Raw genomic sequence first — 13,405 nt, 5'->3', positions numbered from 1 at the left:
TCCCAGTGGTCCGTGTTATGGACGAGAAAGTCCGCTCCAAGAAGTTAAGCAATTTGCCCACGATTGCTCAGGAAGTGGCAGCACAGGGTTTCACTACATTCGTGCCCTAGGGCTGTCAACACAAATTACCATATACAGGGAAGCTGAAACCAAAAGAAACTGATTCTCTCATAGTTCTGGAAGCCGAAAGCCTGAAAGTAAGGTGTCAGCAGGGTCTTGCTCCCTCCGCAGGGCTACAGGCGAGAATCCTTCGTACCTCTTTTAGCGGCCGACAGCTCCGAGTGTCCTTGGCTTGTGGCTGCATCACTCCAGCCTCCACCTTCGTCTTCCATGCTTTCTCCTCCTCCTCCCTTTCCTCTCCTCTGCATTGCTCTTACCAGGACATCGTACAGGCTGACCTCACCTTGAGATCTTTAACTTAGTTAGAGTAGCCCCCCCTCCCTTAGCTGCAGTTTAGCTTTCTGTGGTTTCAGTTACCCGTGGCCCACCACAGTTTGAAAATATTAAATGGAAAATGCCAGAAATAAACAACTCACAAGGTTTAAATTGCAGGCCGTTCTACGTGGTGTCATGAAATCTTGAAGTCCTGCTCTGTCTGGCCTGAGATGTGAATCCTCTTTTTGCCCAGCGTGTCCCTGCCCCGTCCCCTTAGTCACATGATAGTCGTCTCAGGTCATCGGTCAGAGTGAGAGACCACACTCACCTAACTGTTAGTACAGTATGTTGTTGTAGTTGTCCGTTTACTGTTAGTTACTGGTGATCTCTAACTCTGCTAAATCTATAAATCAGCCTTCATCACAGGTATATATGTAAAGGAAAAACATAGCATTTATAGGGTGCGGTGCGATCCACAGTCTGAGGCATCCCCCAGGGGCCTTGGACTGGTGCAGCGAAGGTCGGTGTCAAGTGGACTACTTGCTCACTCCCGTCCCCACAGGCTCCGTGAGGGCAGGGCCTTCTCTGGATTGTTCGCCATCGTCTCTCAGCTCTGCAACACTGATGGGCACGTGGTGGGCATTTAGTGTTGGATGGATGGAGGGATGGCAGGATGGAAGAAGAATGGATGGACAGAAGGATGGATGGGTGGCCTTTCTTTAGAGAACGAGTTTACATACTAACAGGGAGGTTTGTCTGAACTTGAGGGTTAAACTGCACAGCAGAGGCGGAGGCTGGCTGTCTGTGCTGCTGGGTTTCTCCTGGGCGTGAGGTGAGGCGATTAGTCAGGAAATCAACATGAAAAGCTGCATTTCTCAGAACCTCCTGGAAGGCTGGCCTTTACCGACAGTACTAGGATCTTAGTCCCAAAACAAGGCCCTCTGGGCAGCTGGGTGGAATTCTTCATACGCGTGTGTTAATCATTTTCTTCTCCTCGTCCTGTGACCGCCCACGAAGCTCTGCCCACACACCTGCAAAAATGCATCTCTTGTGTGTTGAGGGTTAACCTGAACCCGAGCTAACCCTGCACCAGGTTTTGCCACCTTGGCATGACTGACACTTGGGGCTGGATCATTCTTTGTCGTGGGGCCACCCTGTGCTTGTTGGGTGTTTGGGAGCATCCCTGACCTCTACTCAGTAGACACCAGAAGCACTTCCTAAGTTGTGACAGCCAAAAATGTCTCCACATGCTTTCAAATGTCCTCTGGGTGGCGGGGGGCCAGGGTGGAGGAAGGGTGGGGGTGTAGCTGTTGCAAAAAACAGCCCTGGTTTGAGAACCGGTGCCATCTCAGGTGGGGCTGGTTTATTTGTACTTGGTAATCTTTACAGGTATTCTAGCTGCTCTTCGAGGTCCTGTACAAAGCTAGTGAATTATTGCAGAGTATAGAATCCTCGGATCAACCGCTAAGTAGGTCCCGTTATTCCCCACCTACAGGAGAAGGACATTAGGCTCAGAAGGTTAAGTAGCCCAGGACTACATTTCAGAGTTTAAAACTTCCACTTAAGGCAAAGTGAGTCTCACTGGGAACTCCGCGCTGGTGCCCAGGAAACTTAAACTGAATCACGGATTTTGTCCCCTGTCCTCCGAAGCCAAAGATGGCATCAACTCCAGGCCGTGGGACCTGAGGAGGGGCGCGCCGCATGGGGCCAGCAACCTCTGCCACCCACTTGGCCCTACTTTCTGACCTGGTCTTTGTTACTGAATTGCAAGCCCTGCCTCCACGATGAAGAAGAAGGGTTCGAGATACTGGTCTTTGGTCGTGGTGAGATGCAAACTTTGTCGCTGGTTGCTGGGTTCTCCACCAGCATCCTAAAGAGTCACACAACTTGGAATCAGCATTAAAAACGGCTGCTTCATTCATTCCGCAGATGAGAACTGAGCACCCACTGCATGCGCCAGGCCCTGTGCTGGGCTCCAGGCGCAATTTTAACCATAGCTGATATTCATTGCATGCCTACTATGTGCAGGCCCTGAGCTCAGAACTTTATTCTAATTCTTTTAAACTCCTCAGCAACCCTGGGAGGTGGATAGTATTACTGTCCCCATTTTACGAAACAGGAAAATACAGCACAGAGCAGGAAGTAACCTGCCCCAGGTCACAAAGCTAGAAAGTAAGGGGGTCAAGATTCAAACCCAGGCAGTGTGATTCCAGAGCCCACTCTCAGCTGCTGTTGTGCTTCCCACATGGGGGGAAATGGATAAAGCCCTCGCCCTCACAGCTGACGTAGAGAGGGAGTGGTGAGGCTGGGAGGCAGAGTGGGTGCCCCGTGTGGCTGGGGCCAGAGGCACAGCCCATCTTGCCAGCATCCTAGAGGGGAGAGCTGGAGGGGAACCTCAGAAGTGGCCCCTCTGCTCCCATGACCACCCCCATGACCCTGGTCATGAAACTGTCCCCCCAAAATAAGCCAGGAAGAGAAAAGGCAGGATCATGCCGGAAACAATCTGAGTTCAACTTCTGGCCCGTGAGGGGGCCCGTCCTAAAGTTCCCCACCCTCCACCACACTGCCCCTCACAAAGTGCAGACCCTGAACCTCCACGTAGAAGCCCAAACCCATTGCCCAGCGGCAGCCAGGGTGATGGGAGTGAGGTGTGGTTTCTTTCTATGAAAAAAAAATTTAACTTAGGGTGAAAATTGGGATAAATATTCTAAATACTACACATACGAATATGTAATTAGAGAAGTCGGTGAATCATGGATGGTAGTAGAGTGGGCCAGGTAAGCAGCTGTGTGACTACAGCCTGAGAGGTGTGTCCTCGGACCCTAGGGAGAGGAGAGGCACAGGGTCCCTGACCTGTCTTAGCAGCGCGCAGCTCCAGGCTCCACCACTGTCTCATCTGTGGGACTTAGAAAGTTCCTTAGCCTCTCTGCACTGTTCCTCCCCATCTGCAACACGGGGCATCGCACGGCCAGCTTCCCAGTACCGTTGGGAGGCTTGGCAACCACAGATGCAGGCTCCTTGAGTGATGATGCCTGGCACTCAGTAGGAGCGCCAAGGATGCTGGTTTTCCTTCCCGGCAGAGGGGACACAGGGGTCGTCTCGATCACACCCTGCCTCCCAGGCACAAGTGCACCCAGACCTCAGACCTGTTGGCGCACAGCTGGGTTTCTGAGAGTTGGACCCCCTGCTTCAAGTTGCTACACATACAGATTCCTGTGCCCCACACCAGATCATCTGCACACGGGGCCGAGGGATCTGCACTTTCACCAGCTCCCCTGTGACCTCCCACTGGAGGCCCCACTGGAGAGGTCACCTTCCTCTCAAGACGCCACATCTGGATTCAAGTACACCGTGACTCCTATCTCGCAGACTCCTGTCTCCCAGGGTTGTCTAAAGATGGTGGTGTAGAGGCTGCTGTTGGGATGTTTCCACTCCATTTGACCTTGAACTTTTGAAAATTCCTCCCTCTGACGGGGAACAGGCACTCTGAGGCTGACCCTCAGCTCTCTGTGCTGGAAGGGACCTCAGGAGACCAGCTCCTTGGTCCTTCAGGTGGGTTTCCAAAAGTACTGGCCCAGGTACTAGACTGGGCGGGACCTGAGCAGCCCTTAGAACCGGTAGAGCAGGGGTGTCAAACTCATTTTCACCGGGGGCCACATGAGCCTCGAGGTTGCCTTTGAAGGGCCAGATGTAATCTCAACTCCTTAACAGTTAAGGAGTAGTTACATTTATACAGTCCTAAAAGTATTTCGGCCCTTTGAGGGCAACCGCTTCAGTCAGTTAATAAGCTCACAGATCTTAATGGGGAACCTACTAATCCCCGGCATTGTCCTGGGCACTGGGAAACAGCAAGGAACAAAGCAAAACTTCCTTCCCTGGTGGGGCTTACGCTCTGGCGGGGAGGTCCAGGCTACAGCCCCAGTCACAGATATAACAGGGGTAGGAAACAGGGTGAGGGGGACTAGGGGACTGGGGCATAGGCTGTTCCACCTCAGAGGCTAATGGCTCCTCTAAGGAGGTGATGTTTGAGTAGAGACCTGATGGGTGAGAAGGGATCAGCCAGGTGGAGCTCTGGGGGAGAGACTTTCTGATTAGAGCAGTAAGTGCAAAGGCCCTGGGGCAGGACTGAGCTTGGCTTCCTGGTGGAACAGATACTGGTGCATGAAACAAGGACTGATATAGAAAGTGAGGTGGAAGAGGGTGTCCACCTTACAGACCATGGGAAGAAATGTGGACTCGATTCCAGGTGTATCAGGGAGTTGCTGGAGAGTCTCAAGCTGGGGAGAGAACGTGATCAGATGTATGACTCTAAAGAACCCCTCTGGCTGCTGTGTGATGCACAGGGTACAGACGCAGGACTGAAAGATGGGAAGCCAGTGAGGTGGGTGGCAGTTGAGAGTGATGGTGGTCACGGTGGCAGTCACAGCGGCGATAGCCGAGCAGGTAGAGCACAGCGGTCAGACTCAGGACATGTTTTGGAGGTGCCACTGTCTGCATTAGCTGGTGGATTGGGGAGTGAGGGGTGGAGAAACAAAAAGGATGAAGAACAACTCCCAGGCTTTTGGCCTGAACCCCAAGACAGAGCAGACAGGCCTTTGAGGGATGAGTTGGCTACCTGACAGGTTGGCGGTAGAGCCAAGACCAGAGAACCCCTGTGTCCTGGGTCTCCTGGGACTCGCGCCCCTCCCCCACCCCTTAGCACCTGCCTTTAATAGAATATCAGCTCCCAGTCCAGCAGCCTGGTCACCAACGTCCTTGAAACGACGCTTACGCGAGGCTGACACTCTAGAACCCTGTGCCTGAGAACACCTTGCGGGGCTATCTGTGTGCCTGGCAGCCCGTACCACCGCAGCCTTGATAAATGGAATATGAACTAGTGACTAATTGTAATTGCCACCAATTAATCACCATGGCCAAGGCTTGGTGGTTTCCACAGCTCGATTATCACCAGGGTGCAACAGTCTATGATCCAATTTGGACACAGGGAACGCCTGTGTTTGGAGCGTTAACTGACCTAGTAACCCCAAGACAAAGCACGCAGTGTCTGCTCCCCAGCACGTAGACAGTTCTCCGTGCGGGGAGGCAGCCAGGGGCGGCGAGGCCAGTGCGCCGACCACAGCTCCCTCTGAGGACCCTAGTTTAAGGAAGGAACCGATTTATTTTGCAGAAGCTGAAACATCAAACTTCAGGACTTGGGCAGGGGGACCGGGGGCTCTGTCACGCTGAAGGCTAGCCGCCACTGCTGTAGTACAAGGTCACTGCCCAGCATGGCAGACACCCAGCAGAGGAGACCAGCCCGTGACATAGACCGGGAGCCCTCTCCTCAAAACTTTGTGACGTGACTCTGTTTCCACTTCTCACCTGAGCAAGGATGAGCTCCGCGCTCGAGATTAGGTGCACAAGTGGAATCCCCACTCGGGTTTGTCATGTCCTCTGAATGTTTATCCTTTGGGCTGGGCCCTGTTCTAAGGACCAGGGACAGGGCAATGAAAACGATGACCCTCATAAAGTTTGTATTTCAGAGGGTGAGACAAACAAATGAATGGGGATGGTAGAGTGGGGAGCTCGGAGAGAAATAAAATGCAGTGTGAAGGGGTAGAGGGGTGGGGAGTGGCTGGGAAGGCCCCTCTGGCTGGGAGTCCTTTGAGCAGAGACCTGAATTAGGAGGCGGAGCCCCAGGGGAAGATCTGGAAAATGAGCCTTCCAGGAAGTGGAACCATCGAGTGCAAAGGCTCTGCAGAAGGATCATTCTTGAAGGGAAGGTCAGAGATTTGGCCAGGGCCCTTCTGGGCCCTGGTAGAGTTTGAACTTGGTTCTAATGGTGACAGACTGCAGGACTACATTATCTCCCAGGAAAGAAGAGAGCAAAGTGCCAGGAGGCCTGACAGGAGTTCCTGGGGGTGGGGACACTGGAACCAAGGAGGGAGAGGGACCCAGGGGAGAGTCAGAGCGACAGCAGTCTGTCCCTCCAGGCCAGTGATTCTCAGACTTGGCTGTGCGTGTTCGGAGATGGGTCCCAGGTCCCATGCCAGAGCTATGGGGTCAGAATCTCTGGGAGGTGGCACTCGTTGCATCCGAGCAGTGCCATGAGTGACACCCTCTGTCCCCGCCAGTTTGGAACCAGTTGAGAGATTTCACAGGAGTGAGGTAGATGGAGCTCCGATGTCAGCGGGTGACGGGAGAATATGGCAGCAGTTTGGCTGATTGAGTGGCATGACATGTCCCACCTGAGGGAACCTAACTGCCCTGCTGGAGTGGGCAGCCAGGCAGGTCCCAGAGAGAAGAGAGAATGTCAGACCGGACCCAGTCGGATAAGTCACACTCCTGCCCGGAAGGGCAGCGGGGGAGGAGACAAGTGGAAAGAGAAGGTGGGACACCTGAGGCCAGGGAAAGGAGGCTCCCATACACCCTCCAGGGTCAGAAAAGGGAGCCCTTCCTTCTCAAATGATGATGTCCCGTCGGATTTGGGAATTTGGACTTTAGACAATGCACATCATCACACGGCCTATTCGAAGACTAGCTGGACACTAAGTCCTTGGGACCCGCCCCCTTTGTCAAAAAGATCCCATTTGGAAGCCTGTCATCGTGCTGGAATCATAAAGAAGTTGACCTAGAGATTTGAAGAGTTTCTTCATTCCTTCGCTCCTGGGATAAGTGTTGTTTGAGCTCTTACCATGAGGTGGGCTCGGAGATGCTGATGAGGAACTTTGATGTAGAACGCAGGCAGGTACCAGGAAAGGGAGCAGGTGATGAGAGCGAGGCCTGTGCAGGGGACGGCGGGCCCCAGGGAAGGGGTGCTCTGGAGACGCCTCAGAGAGGAGGTGACGGCCCGGCCACATCTTGGGAGGAAATAGAAGTTCAAGGTTTAAGTAATGGACAGAATAATGCTCCCCCAAAGATGTCCATGTCCTCATCCCTGGAACCTGTGACTGTGTCACCTCTAAGGCAAAGGGACTTTACGGGTGTGAGGAAGTTGAGGATCTTGAGATGGGGAGGTTGTCCTGGATTATCTGGGTGGGCCCAACCTAATCACCATCTTTAAGAGAGAGCAGGAGGCTCTAAGTCAAAGTAGGAGATGGGGTGAGGGAAGCAGAGAGCAGAGGGACTGGAGGAGGGAGCCACACATCCAGCATTGCAGGGGAAACTGGGAAAGATAAGAAAACAGATTCTCTCCTAGGCCCTCCAGAAGGAGTCGGCCCTGCTCACACCTTGATTTTAGGATTTGGGGCCTCCAGATCTGTAAAATAATAAATTGCATTTCTTACGACACTAAGTCTAGGAATTTGTTACAGCAGCCATAAGAAATGCATACATCTTACTTTGCACGCTGCACTATTGTAATGATGTTCACTTACTATCAGAAAACATTTCATCAGAAGGGTAAAGTAATCTAAGACCCCTTAAATGGGAAATAGCAGGGGAGCCCTGGCCAGTATGGTTCATTGCTTGGAACATCATCCCATAAGCCAGAAGGTTGCGGGTACCATTCCCAGTCAGGGCATGTGCCTGGGTTACGTGTTGGGTCCCGGGTCGGGGCACGTACAGGAGGCAGCCAATCAATGTTTTTCTCACACGTCAATGTCTCCGTCTCTCTGTCCCTCCCTTCCCTTTTCTCTAAAATCAATAAGCATGTTCTCAGGTGAGGGTTAAAAAAAAAGGTGGGGTGAAATCATCGATGCAGTAACATAGGAATTTCTACTGTTAAAAAAAAGAAAATGGCAGGGGAGGGGGTTAAAACCAAAAGCGATGAATGGGAGAACCATTCTGGTAGCTGCAGGAAAGCACAGAGCCCTTCTTCTCCATTGCACAGTGAGGGGATCCCTGCGGGCCCACAGTCGGGGGCACACAGCTTGGCGTGGGAGTGGGGGGGAGGCGACCCCCACATGCCAGGGTACGAGGCATGGACTGGGTCCTGTGGGCAGATGGGGTGAAGGGACCAGTGAAGATTTGCTTGGGGTAGGCCAGGCGGGGGGCGGGGAGAAGTGACATGGAGGCAGCAGGGTTGTTTTTAGATAGAGTCCATACAACCCAGAGACCTAGGATGTAGGGGTGAGGGAGTAGGGAGGTGGGTGTCACTGGTCTCTGGCTCGGGTGCTGGGTGATGCATTGCTCTAAGGCTAGGCACCCAAGAGGAGAGCCAGAAGGGTCCTTTATGCCACACAGGGCCCGTCATCTGGCGGGCAGGCTGGGGCACAGCTTAGGCTGGTAATGGAAGCAGTCATGGTAGACTAGGGGCACTTTGCACAGGGCCCTGTCCCTCGTGCTGCCCGAAGACAAACCCCTCACACGGAGCTGGTTCGTTTGACCCCTTTCGGGTCCCCCGTCCTTGGGAACCGGGCACTGGTGCATTCTTACAGGCTTCTGAGCTTGGACAGAACACCTTTGGTCAGATTCTGACAGATTCATTTTTCCAATTATAAATTAACCCAAAGTGATTATGGGTAATTTTTGAAAGGCAAAAAAAACCCCTCTTTTTAACATATTTCCCTCTCCTTTTACTCCATGCAGTGGCTTTTTTTTTTCCTTACTTGGGACCCTGTGACATAGGATCACATAAATTTTCTGCCCACTTTTTAAATCTGTTTCATACACAAGCATTTTCCTCAGTGACTACAGACTTTTAGGAATCATCCTTGACGGCTTCACAGTTTTCCACTGGGCGGTGGGCTGTGCTCCCTCATCTAACCCCCGATGTCAGAAACCTCCCATTGTTCCCACTTCCATGTTACAGATGCAACAGTAAGGCCTTTACTTACTCAGTATTTCCTACACTGAAGATTGTTTTCTTAAGATTCGAATTCGAGGAATAGAGCTCCTGGGCCAAAGGAGCTGCACATCTCGTTCCCGGGCTTGGGTGTGTGTGTGGTAAAATTCTCACATGAACTTTAGCATCTTGCCCACGTTCGAGCGCACCGTTCGGCGGCATTAGGCGCATTCACGTTGCTGTGCGACCATCACCACTGTCGTCTCCAGAACCCTTCATCTCGCAGAGCTGAAAGGCCGCCCCCGTGAAACACTAACTCCCCATCCCCCCCTCCCGTACCCCCTGGTAGCCACCATTCTACCTTCCGGCCCTATGACTTGGGGGGTGCACAGTATTTAAACTTCCTGATATAAATGTTGTCACACTGCCCTCCAGGGAGTTTATGTCATGCACCCTCCCACCTGGGCGCCTGTGGCCATTGTCTCCTTGAGAGCTTTGGGGTTAGATTTTTTTAAAAACCTGACCTTTGCTAATTTGGTGAAAACGACACTACCTTGCTGTTGATTACTGTTTTTAACACTTGCACCGGACTCCATCCAGGAAGCTGCACTGTTGTTTGAGTGCCTGGTTCTCGTGCGCTGGCTGTGTGCTTCGGACGTTCGCTGGGTTTGGGTTTCATCGGTTACTCTGCTGTTAACATCTCTGTTCTCAAAAGCCAAGCCGACTCTCTGCTCGTGTTGTTTCTCTCTTTCGAGGGCAATACGACGCGCGGGCCCGAGTCCTCATTTGCCACATGACCTCCGTCCTCCGAGTGCCCTTGGGGGAGCTGGAGCTCCTGGAAGAAACGTTCCTTGAGAGCCTGAAGGAAACCAAGGAGGAGGAATCTGAGTAAGAGAGCCCTGAGACCCTGGCCCCACCTGCTGGGAATCAAGAACTGCCACTTGAGTGCACTTTTCAAATAACAGCCCCCTCTTTCCTTTCCCTCCATTAAGAGACTGTGCACGGGGTGTCCCCAGGGCAGCCTGGACTCATTGAGGGGCCTCAGCAAAGTCACTTCCCCCTCTGGGCCCCGTTCCTCATTCCTAGGAAGAGGGGGTTGAATGGATGATTGCTAAGGGCTTGTGACCAACATTCGGTGGCCCTGACCCCCTGCCTTATACCAGATTCTTGTTTGCAGGCTAGAGTGGCCTGGGTTTAAATCCCCCCTCTGACATCCATCTGCTTTTTTTGACCTGGGGCAGGTGCCCCCACCTTGTCTGAGCCTCAGGATCCTTACCTAAATAACAGGAGTAAGGATAGAGTCCCCCAGGGCAGTTGTGAAAAACGAATGTGACCATATCATAAGGTGCCCGGCCCAGGGCTGGCATGAGCCAGTGGTTGGAAAATATGAGCCCTTCCCTTACCCCACGTGCCCCTGCACCTACCAGCTGTAGAGCGGCTTTGCCACCTACGTAGGAGTTTGTAGAGGGAAATTAGCCCGGCACTGTGGCCACAGCTCAGCTCTTTGCTAAAAACTTTGCACAGGCTCCCAGAGCAACCAATCGATCCAGTCACAGCCTAATTACCGGCTCCTCAAACCAGGCACATCTCCCAGCCTCAGGTCATGTTGGGACATAATGACTGGCTCTGAACAGCCAGGATGTGCCAACCCAGCCCACCTGGGAATCTAGCTCCAAGGCCAAATTCAGAACTGGAGCCACCCCCCTGCCAGGGTTTGGAGAAGGGGGAGGCAGTTTCCTTGAGAAGTGAGAGAACTTGGTCTGTTGAAATAACCTGAAAACAGGCTGGTTTTGATGCCCAGAGCTGTGTCAATAAAGAAACACCTGGACCCAGGTCAGTTACAGGTCAGTTACCGCCATCACAGGGCTGCCCAGATTCCGGGGCTGGACGGAACATCGATAGTATCTCTTGCACCTTGAAATGCAGGAAACTCTCAGCTCTTGTGTGCAGAGCCTGTCGTCAGAAAGAAATATATCACCCAGAGGACTTGCTCTGATTATACCAGTAGTCAGATCACGGAATATGTAAAAACGGAAGTTCTAACATGGCCCAGCTCTGCCATGCTAGACCCTGGATAAGTTAGTTAACGTCTCTGGGCCTCGGTTTCCTCACCTGCAAAATGGGGATAATAATAGCACCTTGCTCACAGGGTTCTTAGAGGTTTCCATGAGTCTACACGTGTAAAGTGCTTCGAGCAGGCCTTGTACAGAATCACTAGTTGATAAACATCACTATTTGCTGTAGTATCTGCTATCGTTGCCGTTACTACCGTGTATGAGTCCTTGCCTCAGAAGGATACTCCACGCGTGGAACATGTACATTCAGCGTTAGGGACTTTGGAGACCTCTCAGCTTCTGTTGATGGTCTGTGGAAGGATCTGAGACCCAGGAAAAGGATAGTGAGTGTTCAGCCTCGTCCTCAGTGGGATTCTGCTACCAGGTCTCTGTGTGGGCACGTTGCTTCCCCCTCGGGGCAGCAGCACCAGAGTGCTCACCAGTGCACGCAGAGGATTCAGTTATATGTAGGCTTCTTTTAACTAAGGTTTTGTGTCTCTGCAAGGCGAGCTTATCACTCAGCACCCCAAGGCGATCCTTTGCAGCTGGGCCTCAGGGTGTGACGTGCCTTCTCTCTGTTCTCGGGTCCCCAGCGGAGTCCCGAGGCCATCCAAGCTTCCCCCACTTGTTTGATGACTTTACTCCTCTTCTTCATCTCTGTTTCTTCCTCTCTGACCCAGGGATCATGGAGATGACTCCCTCATTAGGCAGTTAAGAGGATTAAATTAATTAATACATATCAAAAGCTTGGAACAGTGCCTGGGGCACAGCGGGCCTCAATAAACATGAGGGAGTGCACTGCTGGAAGCTGACTCTGGTCATATCATAATAACATCGTCAATATCTAACTTTTATTGAGTGTTGACTCGATGCAGGCCCAAGCCGTCACCTCACTCAGTGGTTATAACAGTCTCCTGAGGGTTTTGCAGGTAAAGGAACAGAAAAGAGAGGTGACATGACTCGCCTAAGGCCACACAGCCCATCAAGGCATTGTCTGATTTTAACACCGTGTCCAGTCGATTGGGCATCCCTCGAGGCCCAGCTGAACATCCTAGGTTCCCTCCTTAATCTGAAGAAAGCAGTAAAGATAGCTCTTTTTACTAGGGAAGTGTCTCTAAACTTCCCCGTGATAAGCTCTCCCTCTCTATCAACGGAGATAGTGATTAAAACAAAGAAGAGGGTGGTGGTGAGGACCAAAGGGTAAGGAACACCCTCTCTGGGGGAGATAAGCTGGCAGGGAGTGACCCTGGCTTGTGGGACAGTGGGCAGCGGGGCCCCTTGCTCTTCACCGGGTGTCAGTGGCTTCGGCCCAGGATCTGCATTTAGGCTCCCACCTCCGTCTTTGGAAGGCTGACACAGAACGCCAGCTCGGGGTCATTTCTGGCTTTGCGGAACCTGAGTGTGGCCATGACCTGTGACCAACGAGCACTGTCAGTAACAGGAACGGGGCTTCATTTGAATGGGAAGTCGTGCCCTGAATTCTCGCTTCCACATACCGGGCACGTCGTCGACGTAACTCAGAGCGCATGTCTCCTCTTGTGCCTCAGATGTGGAAATTCGGACAGTTGAAGGAGTAGCAGGAATAAAAGGCTGTGATCATTAATGACGTCGGGGGAAGCTCTGTACTTTAGGTATAGAACAGTCCTTAAGAGCGTTCAAGTACTTACAGAGATAAGGAAATAGATTGGGGGTTCGGGTGAACGTTATGAGACAGTGCCTTAGCTAAATAACTTAAGGGAAACTATTACATCCTTTTTGACTCAGCAAATGTTTAGAAACATTTAAAATAACAATACAAAGCAGAATACTAGAGGTTAGAGTATGGATTTGATATACGAGCCTTCACGCCTTTAAATAAACCAGCCTCAAGAACGATTGCAATGTATTTACTTTTCAATCACTTTATTCCCCGGAGGCTGCGCGTTTCCCCCGCCACGAGCCCGGCTACACGTGCTGACCGTCCAGCACGCGAGATGTGCAGATGCCGCTGCCGGAGCCGCCTGGAGGCAGACGGTGCTGAGAAATGTCAAGTGCACCGCCCAAAAGTTTCACTGTGTCCTTAAAACTAACTCTGTAGTAATCATTAAAGTTGTACACACTCCAGATTTGTGCTACTATCCCAGAATTTGGGGCTTTTTAAATAATTTTTTTCAATTACAGTTTACATGTGATATTGCGCTGTATTGCTTTCAGGCGAACAGCACAGCGGTTAGGCCGTCACATACTTTACCGGTGCTTCCCTCAGTATTTCCAGGACCCACCTGGCACCGTC

The 13,405-nt window shown here is 52.0% G+C and overlaps 1 protein-coding gene across 2 annotated transcripts in view; it reads left to right on the top strand.

The window, feature by feature from the left end:
* TMCO4 (transmembrane and coiled-coil domains 4) overlaps positions 1-13,405 on the top strand; it is a 77,590-nt gene that overhangs the window by 19,820 nt on the left and 44,365 nt on the right. For both annotated transcript variants that reach the window (XM_053921800.2, XM_053921801.1), the window contains one exon: positions 9,835-9,967. In XM_053921800.2, the coding sequence (XP_053777775.1) occupies positions 9,835-9,967 (133 nt within the window). The remainder of the gene's footprint in view (positions 1-9,834; positions 9,968-13,405) is intronic.

The sequence above is a fragment of the Desmodus rotundus genome, chromosome 3 (genome assembly GCF_022682495.2).
Source record: "Desmodus rotundus isolate HL8 chromosome 3, HLdesRot8A.1, whole genome shotgun sequence".
NCBI classification, from domain to species: domain Eukaryota; kingdom Metazoa; phylum Chordata; class Mammalia; order Chiroptera; family Phyllostomidae; genus Desmodus; species Desmodus rotundus.
The sequence above is the reverse complement of the archived record's forward strand: the minus strand, read 5'-3'. Positions and strand labels throughout refer to the sequence as shown.